The 18508-nt window shown below is 35.9% G+C and overlaps 1 protein-coding gene across 2 annotated transcripts; it reads right to left on the bottom strand.

Moving 5' to 3' along the window:
* Window positions 1-1480: 1480 nt before the first annotated feature.
* On the bottom strand, window positions 1481-15618 carry LOC100891867 (Bardet-Biedl syndrome 4 protein). Of its 2 annotated transcripts, none has more exons than XM_030975453.1 (13): window positions 15510-15618; window positions 13786-13927; window positions 13004-13083; window positions 12326-12501; window positions 10052-10178; window positions 9106-9233; window positions 7962-8016; window positions 7400-7468; window positions 6542-6694; window positions 5391-5562; window positions 4433-4502; window positions 3584-3725; window positions 1481-2886 (listed from the first exon to the last, which is right to left on the bottom strand). In XM_030975453.1, the coding sequence occupies exons 1-13, from the start codon at window positions 15537-15539 to the stop codon at window positions 2650-2652; spliced, it is 1581 nt and encodes a 526-aa protein (XP_030831313.1). In that variant the 5' UTR covers window positions 15540-15618; the 3' UTR covers window positions 1481-2649. The 2 variants fall into 2 exon arrangements, with proteins under 2 accessions (XP_030831313.1, XP_030831314.1); XM_030975454.1 differs by lacking the exon at window positions 15510-15618 and adding an exon at window positions 14274-14302.
* Window positions 15619-18508: the final 2890 nt, after the last annotated feature.

Genomic DNA, 18508 nt, shown 5'->3' with positions numbered 1-18508 from the left:
CATTTAGTATGAGAGAAGGTACATTATATCACCAAAATGAAATTTGGAAATGTCATATTTCTGTGGGTGAATATAAGAAAAATGAGGGTTATATTAAAAAATCACATTGTGTCTGAATGTTAATCATGATACAACTGGAATAAAATTGACCAAACTGTTCTTTTTCGAAGACATGTTTTGGTCATGTGTGAATTTTCCTTACTAGTCCAAGTTAAATAACATCAAATGTTATAAACAAAGTCAACTGGCTTAACAAGTTTTAGTTTGCGATGTTTTCCATATTGAACTCTCTGTACTCAGGCATGAAATTAAACTATATGCAATCCCAACACACAGCACAAAGTGAAAGTGTAATTTTTTTAGTAGTAGCTAGGTATAAAACAAATTGGTGAGAAAGATCAATAATGGTTATATGGCCTTTCTTCTTTCTAGTAGATAGGAATTCAATGTTTTCACTTGGTGACCAATGTGTCTCAAGAAAAGTTTTTAATTGAAATGTTTTGAAAGCATAAGCATTTTTTCATACATCAAAGTTGTAGTTTTTTCTTGATATTAGCAGATCCTTGCACTAATTAAAGTATATCAACTTTGTACAAGTAGTTTAGTAAGTGAAAAAAAACATACAAACAAGAGAACAAACCTGGGTCTTCCCCAATAAAAATCACACAAGACAGCATATTTATTTATATTCTATCTTCAAGATCATTTATTTCTTATTTACATATCAATTAAAAAAGATCTAAATAAAGAATAGTACTACAAACAAGTAAATATATTACATTTATGAACAATATATAAAATGACAAAAACAAGGGCCAGGGAGTGTGCTATTTCCACAACTTTTCAATAAAGGTATTTATTCATTCCTTATCAATTTCTTGAACCAACCTATATGTCTTTTTTGTGTGTGAGTTGAAGCAATAGTGGAGAGGCATTTAACTCTGGACGGGACATCATAATTATGTGTGCATTTAAAGCAGAACCAAATACCAATGCACCCATGTATCTTTTCAAAATTTTGTTGACTCTGACGATTTGTGTCATTATGGTAATTGCTACCACCAAGCTAATTTTGTGTCATTTCATATAGTTTAATATAATTTACATGATTTATCAACAAGTCACCAACAGACCATCAAAGGCAGTCTAGTTTTTAGATAGGTCTAGTAGAGCCTACACATTGCACCACAAATACAAAATAATAATTCTACGATGTTCTTCTATCTCTTTCCCTCAAGGTGATACAAATTGACAGTCTCTCTGTCGATATGGTACATACATGTGTATATATCTGTTTTGTGACACAAATGTGAATCATTCACAAATTCTAATGTATCTTTGATAGGCGCCATCAGCAAAATCCAGTCAATTTTATTTCATCAATAAATAAGGGTCCTCAATTTGCCTAAAATTTTAGCCCTGATATCAAATAAAACACTGCACTGAAGAAAACTACAAAAACCTTGAGTTAAAAAAATTCTACCATGTTAGGTAATCTTTGAAAAAAAAGAGACATACCCCCAGTAAGCTGAATCCTCTTACCGGTATACAGTACTGGAAAGTCATACTGTTTACTATTGTAATGGCATATTCATATACCTTTCCTTTTCCTTTTTAATGAATTACTTCTAAAGTCTACTTGATGGGCATGCGAATGTGATAACATGCAACCCATGTGGAATCTTTTTCATTCTACACGCAAATATTCTGAAACAAATAATATATCCAAAATGTGATGGCCACAGTCCCTTGCAGATGTTTAATTTGAATCCTTATACCGCATAAGTGTTTGAATCCTTATACCATATAATATTTGAAATGGGTCATTCAGATGCAAAGTGTAAAAGGATACCTTATAATAGTATAACATCCCTGAAATTATGATATACTTTGCTTCTACATCGAATGGCAACCAGTGAACACTCATGAATGTACAGATAGATTTATATCATAGAGTTTGAGGTGGAGATCTCAGCTTGCCTTCTTGCAGAAGCAAACCTCATACAAATTTGTAATTCATGCTTCAAAACAGGTTAAAAAAGGAAACCGCTGTTTCTTTCCTTACAACTTTGCTATCGTATGAAATGAAAAAGTGAGCAAAGGGGCAATTGTACTGCATCTATAAAGATAAGACTATGTGTATAAACTGTGTAATTCATACTGAGCAAGCTTGTGTCTTTAACAGATGAAAAATACTGCATAGTGAATACAAGGTGAATACAGGGTGAATTGAAGAAATAATTTGAATTCAAGCATAAATCTTTCACTACAAGTACTCTGACAATCATATAACTTGCAAAAGGTGCAACTGATACAGTATGCTTCATGGGAAACTGGTAAATCAGTAACTGTGCAACTATGTATTCTGCAAGATAAGTGTCCTTTGGGTTTGTTCAGATATGGTGCTGTAAATCGCTGTCTCATATTTTCATGTATTCACTGAGCTCTATGTTATAATATTCAGAAATGTGAACATTTAACGTTTTACAAAAACGCTGTGATTTACCTCATCATATCTGAACGAGCCTAAATTGTTGGAAATGTATGAATAGCCAAAGGAGATGACATATGCCATTTTCCCCCTCGCATTCCTACAAACATTATGTCATCTGATTATCCATAATCTCATATGGAATCCCAGTCCAAGATCTACTGTGCAAGTTCTTTCCTTCTTGACTGACGAGTAACAGCCTCTGGATCTTCCTGTGAGTAAGGCGGTGGAGCGTTCTGTAACGCTGACATCAATGCCGCATCGGAGTTGGCTCCAGCTTGCGGTTGTTGCTGCTGCTGCTGTGGTTGCTGTTGCCTGTTGTTGGCCTGGTCCTTCCATAAAAGGTTCTCACCTACTTGGAGGGCGGGTCCTAGCTTGCCTGCAGTCTCGCTCAACTACAATGGAGAGACATCAAAGAATTGACACATAAGACAGCACACTACCATGGCAATTGTTCCTCAAGAGTAAACTCCAAAGGATTTTTTTTGTTTAAGTTTTTTTTTATTAAAGGCAGAAGAACACATACTGACATCATTATAACTTTCAGAGTAAGGTTTAATACCAATTTGTAAAATGTAACTATGCATTATTTTGTGAAACTGTACAATGGGCTTTAAAATCTGTTTATGAACGTGCCCAATGACTTATGATACAATACTAATAAATAGTGAGAATGGAGATATCTTAAGAAGTGTAAATTAATAATCATTGATGCAAAATTTCAATCTGTGGATGACAATGAGCACGGGTACGGTGCTGTGGTCCGGCGCGTTGCGCGGCAGGTGCAGCATTGTTTTGGCGGGGAAAAAACACTACTGGATATGGTAATCAATAATGATAGAGATGATGGTCTGTGACTTTGTACTGTTTGGGCACTCCATCACAATATTGATACCCTCCAAACTGACCGGATAGTGCCTGACATAGCTTGGATTTGGTTCTACTTTTGGGTTCTATGAAGAATGTGTGTTTAAAAATCACACTGTAATCAATCTAAGTGACAAGTCAAAATGTAGTTCTGCCCTATTTTGTACAAGCTCTTATCAGTGCTCCACAGCCCATTTCTTTTCCTTACGGGAAAGTAGACTTTACCTCTTGGTCAATTTCTTGAGTTCCTGCTTCCTTCATTTTCTGAAGTTTTTGTTCAAAGGTGGTGAAGTGTTTGGCTGCATTCTTTCTATCTCCTTTGTTATAGAGAAACACAGCGTAGTTCAGCCACACTGATGGGTCTTTCCTGAAATGATGGATGAAACAAACATTACAAAATAGTTGAAAGGACCAAAGTGAACTTTGTTGTTTCACTCTCTCCCTCTCTGTTTTATAAATGTAATCCATTTACATACCATTCTTCACATCCCTTTTCCATTCTAAATTGTCACTTTCTGATCTAATCCATGAACTTTTTCTTATCTCCCTCTTATTTCTTCTTCATTTTTTTTCTCCAGCTTTGAAGTTTAACTTTGATTCATATTTTGAAATACATCAGCACAGCTGGCCTTGCATTCAATGTGGTTCCTAAATTCCCAGAGTTGTAAGTTATGGAAAAATTGCTTTATAAAATAAATTCTTGTCAATATTCCTCTTGCCAACATCATCATCATCACCATTGTTTTCTTCATTGTTTTCTTCATCATTTTCTTCATCACCACCATCACCATCACTATTATCTTCACCATCACTATCACCATCAATATCATCATCATCATCACCACCACCACCACCACCACCATCATCATCATCATCATCATCATCATCATCATCATCATCATCATCATCATCATCATCATCATCATCATCATCATCATCATCATCATCATCTTCATCATCATCATCATCAACATAACTATTATTACTTCTTTCATTGGTGAAACACTAAGGAACTAACTAACCAACTAACTCTATACTGCAAAAGCAATTGCTAAACATACAGTATCAACTTACTCTTCCAGCGCCACAGCCTGCTCATATGCATTGTTAGCATTCTCTTCATCATCCAGATGAGTTAAAGCAACTATTGGAAGAAAAGAATATAGAGAGCTGTTATTTGTTTGGATAGACCTCCTCATGTGAAGTTGATGTAGCAGTTCTAAAAGAAACATATTTCCACATGTTTATGGATTAAATTATTGCACATTCATAAGATAAAAAAGTATTTGAAAAGAATTTATACAAAAATAAAACATGAAGATACCAACAGCTTTCAATTCTCTCTGTTGAGCACATGGATTATTTTACCTTCTGTAGAGCAACCAATACAGAGCTGCCAACCTTGTGCAACCCCAAAAAGGAACCATGATGGCAAAAAAAAAGCAATTCATAAACAAAACTTGCAACCCCGCGCGACACACTTCCAATGCAGAAATGTCCATTAGGAGTCTAGGACCTATAGTTTATTTACAAGTAGGTAGTTTTTTGTTGTTGTTTTTTGTATTATCAGCATTTCATCATTGTTTTTGAGAATATTTTTCTCTTCAAGTATGTTTTAACTAAATTTCATAGTTACTGAACTTTTTAGGAAGAAAATCAATTTTTCTATATCACAATGGGTGCAAAACTTTGGGCCCTTCAAACCACATACATCACTGTAAGAGCCAGGGGTAATACTGTAGTGAGCACTAAAAAAAAATTAAACAAATTAAAGTTTATTTTTCTTCCTCAACCACCCACCCCCCTCCCCCCCCCCTTTGAATAAAAAAAAATTAAAAAAGAATTCAGGGGGAAAAATGGCATCTAACAAAATTCCTCCCCTTTTGAGTAAGAAGCTTGGGAAAATTATGGAAACATCAGGAACAATGGGGGTAAAATCGGGGATTTTTTTTTTTTTTTTTTTTTTTTAAATCAGGAAAATATCAGGTAATTATCAGGCCTGAAGAGTTAAATGAAAGAAAGAAAGTGTTACCGGCCAGCAGCATATAGAGCTGTCCCATCTTGGGTCTAAGGTTGATAGCTGCACTGATGAAATGAAAGGCTGATGCATACTGCTGCATGGTGAGGTGCACCAGACCAAGGTTATACATGATCTTCCAATCAAACGGAGACAGATAGGACGCCCTTTTGAGGCAGCTGATTGCCTATGTGTGGTAAGAGCCGGGATGGGAAAGGAGTCTATGAACATGCTTAAAATCATAACAATGTATGGCATTGTCTATATGGAAGAGTGGTAACCCTTGAAACAGGAAATAAATTTGGCATAACACCTAGTCAGCATACTAATACCCTTTGGTAGTGGTGTCGTGGTCTAATGGATACGTCACTGTACAGTGGATCACATATTTCAAGGTTAGAGTCCTGTTGCGGCACTAATGTCCTTTGGCAAGACATTAACCTACCTTTGCCACTCTCCACCCAGGTGAAGTAAATGGTTATTCCTTGAATGCTTGTAGTGCCCTAGGGCATGGCTTAAGCCAGGGAAATAATTGTAGGGCAGTATTTGTAGGTGCCTTGGGAATCTTCTGGGATGGATACGTGTGCAATATAAATATAGCTATTATTATCAATATTATGGTGTCCATCCTCAACGGACTACATGGAGTCTCCTGGTTAGGACCTAATGCTTCAGATCCCATCGTGCTCATCAAATTCAGGTATCAAATTCCAGTATTAACATTCTCGTATACATACAATCCAATAACTTGCAGGGTTAAATTTTCATTGGATTATTGAAGAAAGTGTAAACTATACTAGCTGGGAGGTAAGTCCTATCAAGACCTTTCAAAACAAATACATTAGCATCCATGCCTTACCAAAGGGCTGTAGTGCTCTTAATTGGCTAAAATAAACTTTTAAGTCCAACAACAATACTCTCAAGATCTTTTAGTCCCTGCAGAATAATAAGAATTCACACATAGTATCAATCTGGGTCACAAGAATATTTCTTTGGTAATTAATTTGGTCCTCAGACGTTTAAGTCGATATATCAATCACTGAACTTTTGTTCAAATTCTATAAGTAGAAATCTGGAAAATGTCTGTTAAATTTTCCATTGCATGACTCACAATAAAGCCTGAACAATTTGTTTTTCTGTAAGAAATAAAATAAAAATTGACTTACCGCAACATATTTCTTCTTGCCGAAGAAGCACATTCCAATGTTGTTCCAAAGTGATGTGCTCTCAGGGACGGCTGCAGCGGCGATGCGGTACTTGGTCAGAGCTACATCAAAGTCTCCATGCTGCTGCATCATACTACCAGCTGCTAGAATAGCCTAAAAATCAAAATCAGTGGAATTATTAGATTGGCAACACAGCAAGAATGTTATTTCCCAAATCTGAGTATTTTCATTTTATGCATCAATAGGAATTTTCTAAAATAGGATTAAATAATAATAAACGATACTTGTATAGTGCATATTACTTTTCGGTCCCTATGCGCTTTGGAGAATAAGGAAGAGATAGAAGTTGGCAATATAAAAAAAATACAATTCAAATCAGATACCAAATTACCAACTAAATCTAAACTTAAGGAAAACTGCTCATAAACAAATGACTTTTCAGTCTGTTTTGTAATTGGTCAACTGTGACTGCCTCCTTAACAACATCAGGCATTCCATTCCATAATTCAGATGCTGCTACCTGAAACTATGAAGAGCTGGAAATCCTAAATTTTGTAGCAGTTGTGCCAGAAATACTTGCCATGTAATATTGAAGACAATGTTTTCCTTGTAAACAGTCTTTCCTTTGCTATTCTTTTTCCCCCATATATGTATGAACAATTTCTGATGTTTCATGAAACAAAAATGTGGTCTAGATTTTAACGGTTAATAATAATAACCAATATTGTCGCTCTAGGCAATTCATGTCCATTGCAAAAAAAGGAAAATAATATTACACAAGTTTTATCATTGAATTCAAAAGTGAATAAAAAATGTACATTCCCCACTTGGAACTAAGCATTGAAAAAATATACATACCTTTACATGACTGGGGTCATAGGTCAAAGCATTCCCAAGCTGCTCAAAGGCACGTTGATTCTGACCAACCTGTCATGATGAATAAACATTTTATGATGATGATAATATCTTTAAGATGTGTTAAAAGAGGGATCTCTTTATACTTGTAAGAGAGACTTTGCTCTCCTCCCAGCATAATTCGCAAGATTCATGTATGTAGATCATGTAGTCCATCAATAATGATCAATTTAACATAGCGATTTCTCTTCAAAGAAATGTATCCCCAAAAGACCCTTCATATTCATTGCCTACCTCAAACTCGTCAGTATTATGCTTGGCTCACTATATATGGAATTTATAACTGGTAAAATTATACGCTCCCGATACATATTTTATAATCTGTATCAGTAGATTGTAGAAAAAATGGTAGGGAAGTTTAAAAACATGTGAGAACACATGAAGTTGACATCAAAGAATAGAAGAGACAGAGTTTGAGAATAACACATGATGAATTTGTAATATCATCTAGGAAAGTCACGTAAGTAAATTCAGATAAAAAAATCTTTATAAATTGTGACTTTACCTGGAGGTAGAGCAGTCCGAGAGTTGTCAGAAGTTCAGGGTTTTCAGGAAAAGACCTGTGAATGTACACAAACAAAATAAAAAGGTGGTCTCATTAGGAAAGGTAGGTTACTGAAGAATATTCAACTTTTATACAGAGGGTTAACACAATTCAGTAGCATGTTTCAGATGAATGTCAGCAAGGAAAAAAAAAACCTCACAAAAAAGTAAAACTTCTTATTAAATTAATAGCAACATTGGTCAATACAAAATAGAAAATATGCCTATCTCTTTTATCACTATTTAAAAATTTTTTTTTTACCATTATTATTATTATTATTATCATTACTATTATTATTATTATTATTAATATATATATTTTTTTTTTTTGGGGGGGGGGGTGGGTGGGGAGGCATTCTTTCTACACATTTTCTGGAAAAGTGTGCCTCAATAAAGCATGAAGTAATTGCACACAAATAATATAAAGGTAAAACAATTGTTTTTACTGTGTCTCTTAATCTTCCTACCTATATATCTCCCCAGCAATCCATCAAACATACACCAATCAATCAATAAATTAATCTATCTATCTATCCATCTATCTACCTGTTGACTAAAGTAATCATTCACCTTTCTAACATCCATCCCTTCACCTACATCTAATACAGACCTATGTCCATCATATCACCTTGATGAATACCGGTACACTACCTCTTTTCTCTCTCCTACAGAATAATTCTTCTTTTTCTGTCCGTTACTTACTTCATCAACCTTAAAGAATCATAATAATAATAATAACATTCTGTGTTTATATAGCGCTCAATACATCGATCCGACGATGTGCCTAAGCGCTTTACAGATATATATTATTACCCTGGTCATCGGATTCAGGCTTACCCGCATACAATGTATGCACATTTTCCACTCCCGGGGGAACATTCCAGCCAGTCGCCATTTTACAAGCGCACACTTGCCCGTTCAACCACAACCTACCGGGTACCCATTTAACACCTGGGTGGAGAGTAGCAAGTGCAGGTAAATATCTTGCCAAAGAATATTAGTGCCGTGTCGGGATTCGAACCCTCGACCTTCGCATCTCCAGTCAAGCACCTTAAACCACACGACCACGACATTCCCGTTTAGTTATCTTTAGAGGAATGACTTACTCGGCAGCTCTCTTGTAGACATCGGTGGCCATCTGTATGTCTCCTTCCATCAGGTAAATCTTAGCAAGCATCACATATGACAGATCATGTCTGTTGTACTGGATGGCCTGCTTCAGGTATTCCTTGGCCTGAAAGTTGAAAGTTAAAAGTAAATACAGTGATACCAGGTAAATCTTAGCCAGCATCACGTACGACAGATCATGTCTGTTGTACTGGATGGCCTGCTTCAGGTATTCCTTAATTGGCCTGAAAGTTGAAAGTTAAAAGTAAATACAGTGATACCAGGTAAATCTTAGCCAGCATCACGTACGACAGATCATGTCTGTTGTACTGGATGGCCTGCTTCAGGTATTCCTTGGCCTGCATGAAAGTTAAGAGTTAATACAGTGTAACCTCTACAGTGTATATCAAGACCACTCAAGGGAGACAAGAAAAGTGGTCTTGATTGGCAGGTGGTCTTTATCTGCAGGTTCCTTTGATAAATGTTTCGATGAGAAACCATTTTCAAGGGGGAATGTGGTCTTTGTAGACAGGTGGTCTTTCTATACAGGTTGTTGCTGAAACAGGTTTGAGTTTGAGCATTCAATGGTATCGTTCACAATGGAAACAATCAAAAGTTTGAAATTCACAAATGAAGTCAATTCCATATCCATTATGTTGATTCTGAGGGTGATCGTATTTCCTCTTAATTATCCCTTTTTATAACAAGTATTAAAGGGTAATACCTCCAAAAAAGAAATGGCTATGAAATTAATTTTCAGACTTTACTCTCATATTATCTTTTAAATAATTGGTGAATATAATGACAGACCGCCCTTTAATAATATTTCTTTGGCTTTTTCTAAGACATCATAACATTTGCCCTCTTCGTTACAAATTTCAGGTATAAACAAACAATTATTTCAATGATTGACAAAAATGTATTTTTGATAAAAAAAGGGCTTACCTTCAGATACTCTTTGAGATACATGTAGCAGACTCCTAGATTATGAGCAATCTCCCAGTCTTTCTCTGTCATTCGCGATGCTTCAGCATAAACATCTATGGCTGCCTTGTGTCTTCCTAGCAAGAATCTAAAGTAAAAACAAAGAAGAACTTCATATTACAAAGAGTATATGGGAAAATCTCAGGTAAAATAGTTTAATAGGGGCACCAAACCAAAATCGTCAGTTTCCTAACATAAATAGTTGAAGTAGCAGAGTCAAATTGTAACTTTTGTCAGAATATTTTGGACCAAATCTTGTAATAATAAAACAGAAATGTATGTAATTTTGCATTGGCTGTTTGATTAACTTTACCCTTCTTAGCATTATGGGATATCAAATATTTAAAGGCAGGGTGTTCTACTGACACTGCTTCAGATTTATGTGTACTGCCATCTGCTTGATCTGCTGCTTACAACCTGGCGATGTGTTGACAGCTTTGTCCCACAATGCATCACCAACTGATTGGCACGTGTGATGACGCTTGGGCACAGAAACCGGAAATTGCTCTATGTACACTTTCACCAAAAGATGTCGCACTTAAACATACAGATCAGCAGGGGCAGCGATGTTGGAATAAACCCTGCCTTTGATAGCAATAAAAGACCACTGTATATATACAAAAAGTCCTATACAGTCAAACCTGTCTATAAAGGCCACTCAAGGGACACAGAAAATTGGCCCCTTTAGACAGGTGGCCTTTTTATAGAGGTGGCAACTACGACAGGTTTGACCAAGCCTTTTATTAAGTCAAAGCAGACCGGGAGCCAAATATCTGAAAAAGCGGCTCCCGGTCCTTAATTTTTTTAGAGAACCGGGAGCCATTTTCCAGGACCAGGAGCCGTTTCCAAAATTGATGAAAATATGTATTCTTTTAAATTATTTGTTAAACGTTACCTTTTATTTATACATACGGTAGTTTAATTTCTACAGTTTACATTTTGAGCACTCTTATATTAAATCACTCATACCTTGGATAAATCTGTAGTTGTTGTAGTTCATGTTTAATACTATTTTCATGCCGTTAAATGTCAAAAATTGAAAAATGTTAGGAAAGGGGGAATTAAATTATTTTTATAAAAAAAAATACTTAAGAAAAACCATCTATAATGACAATGCAGAGCTGCCAACCTGTCACTTTCAAAAAACATATTACCGGTATTCAGCTTGAAAAAGCATATTTTAGGTGAAAAAAAAAAATTTGCCTGTTTAACGGGTTTGTTATTTAGACCTGTCACTTAAAAAAATATTTTTAAAAATAAAATAAAAATAATAATAATTAAAAAAAAAAAAAAAAATTTGTTAAATATATTTGCCTATTTGATCAAAAAAATCCATTATTTAAAACATCACAGAATTTTAGTCAATGAGTACGAGGGCTGCTGAATCAAGGCAAGTCTGGAGTTGCAATCAACTTTGTACATAAAGTCAATGCATCAGCAGGTCCGGTGTTCTGTTTTTCATTTGGCTTTTTGAAGATACCATTACATCCGAAGGGCATGCGATAGGCAAAAAAACTGGCAAAAAAATCGCTGATTTCTTGATTTTTAGCGCTATTTTGATGAAACTGTTTCTTAAACCTGGGCTAAACCCCCGTGAGCTTTGGAAATATGACTCCGATTCCGCATTTTTGACGGCAAAATTTGGCTTTTGGGATGGATTTTTGGAAGTTACATCGAGACTTTCTTGTACTGACACTGTGTGTGTAGTGCAGTACAGCACTGATGTCATTTGTGTGTGTATGCATGGCTTGGGGAAATGCGCTCGTCTTAGCTTTGAGTGGTGTACATCCCCTGTATTGTGTGCTCCGTACTCCGCTAGGAGTAGGAGATAGCGGCCGCTCGTATTAGTGCTGCAATTCTTTCTGGGCGATTTTAATTAGGATTCTCATTATGTAATGATTTGTTAGGGTTCATTCAGTCCATGTTTAACTCGTATCAAGTAAGTTTTTGTCACATTTGTGAACATTTAGTGCTAGACATGTGGAAGTTTATGAAACAGAAAATGTTAATTCTCCCAGACCGGGCGCCAGAAATAAAAATGAACCGGCGCCCGGTACTCATTTTCCCCGTCTTACCGGGCGCCAAAAGTCAGGGACCGTAGGGTAAAAATCGCCCGGCGCCCGGTTAATAAAAGGCTTGGGTTTGACTGTATTTTATATATTTTATCCAATGGGCTATAAATAATATATTTGAAACTACTCCAGATGCTGGGAAGCTGAAGCTACAGGAACTTACAGAGAGCGAGCAACTTGCTTCAGGTTGTCTGGGTTCTGAGCGTTGATCAAAGAACACGTCTGAAAGCACTCTAAAGACTCCTGTATCCTGCCTTCCTGTCGTAGTATCAGAGCTTGAACATAGAGGGCGTATTCACACAGGCCGTTGGATTCCTGGAGCTGCTCTTTAATAAGAGCCTGGTTGTTGAGAGGTTAGAAATAAAATACACCATTTAGAACATTTTTCAGTGTATTGACAGACACAAGTTTGTGACTAGATGAAATATTTCATTCACTTTATTAGATATCATTCAATTGAGGTAACTCCCTGACATTTGATAAATTCACTTAGATCAATCTATACTGTCTTCATATTTCACAGTGAACCTAAACATCTTTCATGTACATGTATATATATATTTTTTAAACCTGCAGTGATCTTTTTTTCTTCTTCAAATCAGGCACTGTTGAATTGCATCAGTGGTCAACTCATTCATTTGCCATGCATTAAATTTCCAAACAAATACTATTGAGCATGATTAATAAGTTACAAGTCTGTACTGATAGTTATTTTGCAAAATGATTAAGAAATTTAATATAATTAGGTCTTTATACCTAGTTTTTAAAGCAACAACATATGAATTAATGTGAAAATAAAAGAAAAGATGAACATGGAAAAGATAATAAATACAAATGTTACCTTGGAGTTGTCAAATTCTTTCCTAACATAGTGGAGATGAATCAACCAGTTTCTCCTTTCAAATACTGGAAGTTCAGGTGCTACAGAAAAATATGTAAGAAGGAAAATTAAAGAGGGGTTCATTTAAAAAAACTATGATGATGAAGTAAAATGATAAAATTCTTTTCTTATAGTATATTAATATTTAGTTTAACCTGTATTATTTCATAGTTTTACTGTATTTACTTATTTCATAGTCTTAACATATTTACTGTACTATATAGTTTTACTGTATTACGTAGTTATATTTTCTTGACCTAAATTAAATAAAAGAAAAGAGGAAAGCACTCGAGTAGGGAAGGGGAGAGGGGGATTTCATCCATTCTCACTGCTCTGTGTGTTTGAATCTTCAGGAGTTTATGTTCTTATTTTAACTTTGAAGGCCTAAACACCGACAGAAACCATCTCCACACAAAATGAACAATTGTATCTCTCTTCACAAGTATGGATCAGAATGTGACATTTTAAAGTAACTTATACTTTTATAGAAATATTCTAAAGAATTATAAACTGCAATAATAGAATAAGTCAGGATATCCGTAATGAGATAAAGAAATTTCTCAAAGTGTAAATAAATTAGGAAAAAAAAATCAAAGTTTAAAAAAGCAGAAAGGTAAAAAAAGTAAAGAAAAAAAAAAGCTACCCCATGGATAGAAACACATAAAAGTAATCATATCATATAATTTATGACTACACCAACAACAAAACAACAACAATGGTTGTTCATAATATGTTCTTCTGACCTTTCTTGCCCCTTGGCCTTGCCTGAGGTTTTGGCTGAGGGTTATCAGGGTATGGTGCACTCGGTTGAGGGGCTAAGTCTGAAGGTTTCTTTGGCTCAGGCTCCATCCTCCTTGGTGTCACATACTCGTCCTCTTGGGCTAACTTTAAACATATCAACAATATTATGACTTAAAGGAGAAGTCCACCCTGATATTGAGTTGGTTTTAATAGAAGCAGAAAACAAGTCAGTGAAAGTGTGAGCGAAATCTGATTATGGGAGGTGAGCTCGCAAGACACCTCACAGAGTTGCCAATTTGTGTTTGATTGATCGCAAGTTCAAAAATTCATAACTTTCTTATCTTTAATCGGATATTGCTCAAACTTTCACTGACCTATTCCACTCATTTTTCCTCGATCTGACCCTTTCCTGGTTTTGTGTCATACTTAAAGTTCAATTTTGCACTACCAATACACACCAAATAAGCGACCGTAATGATGAATTACTTACATTAATTTAATGAGGATCTGAGATTACAGTCCCTAACTTCACATGCATGCATGCCTTGAAACCTATAAGAAAGTGTATATTAGACTAGATAATGTCTGAGAAGCGCGTTGAAAAGAGCCATACTAAAGCTTTTCGTCTTGCACTCATCAGAGTAAAACCCAAGAATGAAACAGAAAGCCGAAATCGAACAATATAAACGGAAACTGAAAGGATCAAGGCTTGAATATAACGAGCTCTGATTGGCTGTCTAAGGCAACAGTAAATTAGGTATAGTGTCAGCTGGTTATACCGGGATAATCGCTAAAATAATACAAGTGTCCGAAACAAACTCCTTCTGTCTGCATAGAAGAGGGTTGGTCAACTGAATGTGTGTTGCTTCGAGCATGCACAGATGAGTAAATTTTCTCGCTCGGCAGAGAACTTTGAACCAAGATGAACAGTATTGTTCAGCGCCGTCTTGGTTGTTCAGCAAGTACTGAGCGATGGCACAGTTGGCATTGTCTGCTGTACGGATGTTTCCCTGTTTGCATGAGTGCGGCGGTTGTGAACGCGCGTTGGTCTGGCGGTTCCAAATGAAGGAAGGCACATGCCGTTTTACTCGATTTGCCAGTCTCTGCGTTGTACGCCCTATCATAATGTACCGAGCTTCACATCGGCACTTGAATTCGTAAATCACATTGCTAATGATAATGTCTTCGTTTTTTTTAGGAAAAATAGACTCTCTAGAAAAATGTCTAGACCTAGATCTACTCCGAAAAAAAGAAAAATGAAAATGAAACAGGAAGAAAGTAGAAACATAACAACTTTGTCTTTAAATCATTTCCAGTGTTTGAACAATAAGAAGATTTAGAGTCTAGACTAGATCTAGAGTCTAGTTGATTTGTTATAATATAGTACGTTATAGTAAGGTATCTCCACGCTGGAGTCACGGGTCAAATTCTGGATACGATTCTGATTCTGAACTGGTGTGTATCTGCCTGCAGCAGGAATTGTCTGTAGCAGTCGCAATCTGTCATCTACAGTGAGCATAACGAAAATGGTACACAATAATCAGCGTATGGGACCATGATGGAAAATACTCTCGATATCCTTGAACAATTATACCTTGAAAAAGCAAAAAGAAAACGATATCAGGTGAGAATTGCTTCGTAGTTGTTTTTAGAAATAGTGATGTTTACACAAAACTTAATAAAGATACTCGGTTCACTGAAAAAATTAAATAAAAGCTTAGCGTACCTTCTCCTTGGTAACATTTTCGTCGGCCATTTTCAGCGAAAATATTCCACAACCTCTTCCCCGAAATAAGTTGTGCGCATTGCTTTTTATTATGTGTACTGAAATAATGAGTAGGCTAGGCCTAGGCCTATTTGGATACAAACTATAGCGCGAGTCGGTTTGAAACACAAAGCTATATTAGTCGATATAGCTTTATATAAGGTTTGAAACAATCTTAAGATCTTCAGTAGATCAAGATGGACATGTAACTGTTCTCTGTACACTGTGTACTTTTTGTAAACACTAGATCTACATGACTTTGACTTTGTACTTTACATAAAATAGATCAAATTTGAAATGTAATTCCTATTTTTCAAAGAAAGGACTTATGATGGTTGTGCATTAAATCCATTTTGAAGTGATGTTTTTGCTTCTCTATTGAAATAATTGTTTACATTGTGAATTATATATCAGAAGCGTAATTTGATTTATTTTACACTGTCAACAACTTATCGTCCCTATTTTCACGAAGTGACGGTAGTGAATGAAAATCGCATACAATTTGCGTGCAGATTTTCCTCACTACCGTCATTATGTCAAGGCAGGGGCGTACGCAGGGGGGGTGTTTTGGGGGTTCAAACCCCCCCGTTTGGTATTTTTATGTATGTAAACCCCCCCTAAAAAAACCTAAACCCCCCCCCTTTGTTTTGTTTTTTTTGTTTTTTTGTTTTTTATTATTATTTAAAAAAAAAATAAAAAAAAAAAAAAAAATTATACCCACGGCTAACCTAAATAAGGTGACCTTACCCCCCCCCCCAACGACAAAAAATGTCAAATTTTGAAATTTCGAGACCAAAAAAAAAAAAAAAAATGTGTCCTCTTACCCCCCCCCCCCCCCCCCCCCCCCCCCCCCACTGAGCGACTTTTCGGCTGGCTGAGTCGTTGCGATTTTTTTTGACCTCCAAAAAAAAAAAAAAAAAGTGTCCGCTTACCCCCCCCCCCCCCCCCCCCCCCACTGAGCGACTTTTCGGCCGGCGCGATTTTCAAATTTTCGGGAGCAAAATATTTTAAAACCCCCCCTTGAAAAAATCCTGCGTACGCCCCTGTGTCAAGGGATATACAATAGCAGTGGCGGATGCAGGATTTTCCAATAGGTGGAAACTATATCCATCAACAATATTCGTGTACGAAAAATGATTGTCTAAAGGTGAAGCCCATCGCACACATACGATTTTGGAAGAATGTTATTTGCAATAGCATTTGATACGAACATTCAAACACTTAAAATCTAAATTGACCGAGGATCTGAACAAGCATGATGATTATGATTTGAATAGTCATATGAAAATCTGAATTTCAAGGGAATGAAATTCAGATTTGCATATGACTATCGTGTAGATTAGAAGGACGTATACGATGGGCTTAAAGGAAACCAAAACCTTCATACTAAGTTACTTTTATTGTAAAGTTTAAGATATTTGAAAAATATCAGTGACAATTTGAACAAAATCGGGCAAGGAATAAGGAAGTAAGAGCTTTTTGAAATGACTAGTCACTAGAGGGCGGTATTCAATTTGATGACATCATCTGTGAACAACTCTCCATGCCTTTTGTACATCAATTTCATGTTTTTCCTTCTTTCTTGTGATTGAGGTGATGTACTCCCCCGAAAGCAAGATATAGAATGCAAAATGATATTCTACTTCGCATGTTATGAAGTCGGATCAAGAACACAAATAAATACGAAGAAAAAAAAAAATTGTTAAATTTTATGTACAAAAGGCATGGAGAGTTGTTCACTGATGATGTCATCAAATTGAATACCGCCCTCTAGTGACTAGTCATTTCAAAAAGCTCTTACTTCCTTATTCCTTGCCCGATTTTGTTCAAATTTTCACTGATTTTATTCAAATCTTTTAAACTTTACAATAAAAGTAACTTAGTATGAAGGTTTTGGTTTCCTTTAATAATAACATGCCCCATTTGCTCTTTCTTTAGTCTCTTCTAATTTCAAACAGAGGGCAACTGGGTGAACATGGAGAGGCTTGTATAGCTCAAAAGACCCGTGTGATTGGTTTATTATAAAGATACTTTGTGCACGAGGTCACACTCGAATGGTTCAAGTTTATATTCAATTGAATGAGATTTCATATCTATTTATATTTTCTCCAATCGTCATAACAAAGTTCACAATAATACATTACACGAACAAAGGGGAGTATACCTGACAAAGAAATGTTGTTTTTGGAACGCCAGGAACAGTTATAAAAACAAGTTAGACCTACTAAAACGTCATCACCGTTTTTACTTTTAGATTTATTTGTTTGTTTTTAGCATTATTACATGGTAAGTGCTAATAATAATATTAATCAGATTAATGTAACACCTTTTCCAGAGGATGCAAGGCGCTGTTTTCTATAGTCAATCAATAAATTTTAAATGCAAATGTTTTTTAGATTTTGCTGCTGTTGCCAAAAGTGAAGTACTATTTGTTAGAAATGCAGGGAGCTTATTACAAAAAGTCATATAGGCCTGTGGCAACTGATTGAAAGTATTTGAAGCCAGACTGTTTTCGGGATTTGAGAATGAGAAGGGGTAATGTAGATCGAAGTGAATATGATGTTAGGATATTTCCATAGCTCGTTAGCCAATATTGTATAATTTTGCCAGTCTTTCGTACTGTGGTTTATCTGCCAAATGATTTTGAAGAAACTATGATAGCTGAAGAGGTGTCGCCTCTGCACAAAATTCCTTCTAGATACTAGTACATGGTGTTTAAAAACAGAAAAGTTTGTTTAAAGCTAGAGACCCGCCTCCAGCAAAATTGTGTCCGTATACGCCTATTATGTCTGTGGTCTGAACAATCGCTTGGACGTCTATCTTGCAAAGAAACGATAATGTATCATAATCATGTTGAAAATGTAGGAAAATGTGGGGATGTCTATGTTGGATGGGCCGGTTACATCGAAATTCTCCACCCATTCTCCAGTCCCAGTCCCCCCTGCATGGCAGTGTCCAGC

This window comes from Strongylocentrotus purpuratus, unplaced genomic scaffold (assembly GCF_000002235.5).
Source record: "Strongylocentrotus purpuratus isolate Spur 01 unplaced genomic scaffold, Spur_5.0 spur5_scaffold_8, whole genome shotgun sequence".
Taxonomy (NCBI): domain Eukaryota; kingdom Metazoa; phylum Echinodermata; class Echinoidea; order Camarodonta; family Strongylocentrotidae; genus Strongylocentrotus; species Strongylocentrotus purpuratus.
This window is presented reverse-complemented; position numbering and strand designations above follow the sequence as displayed.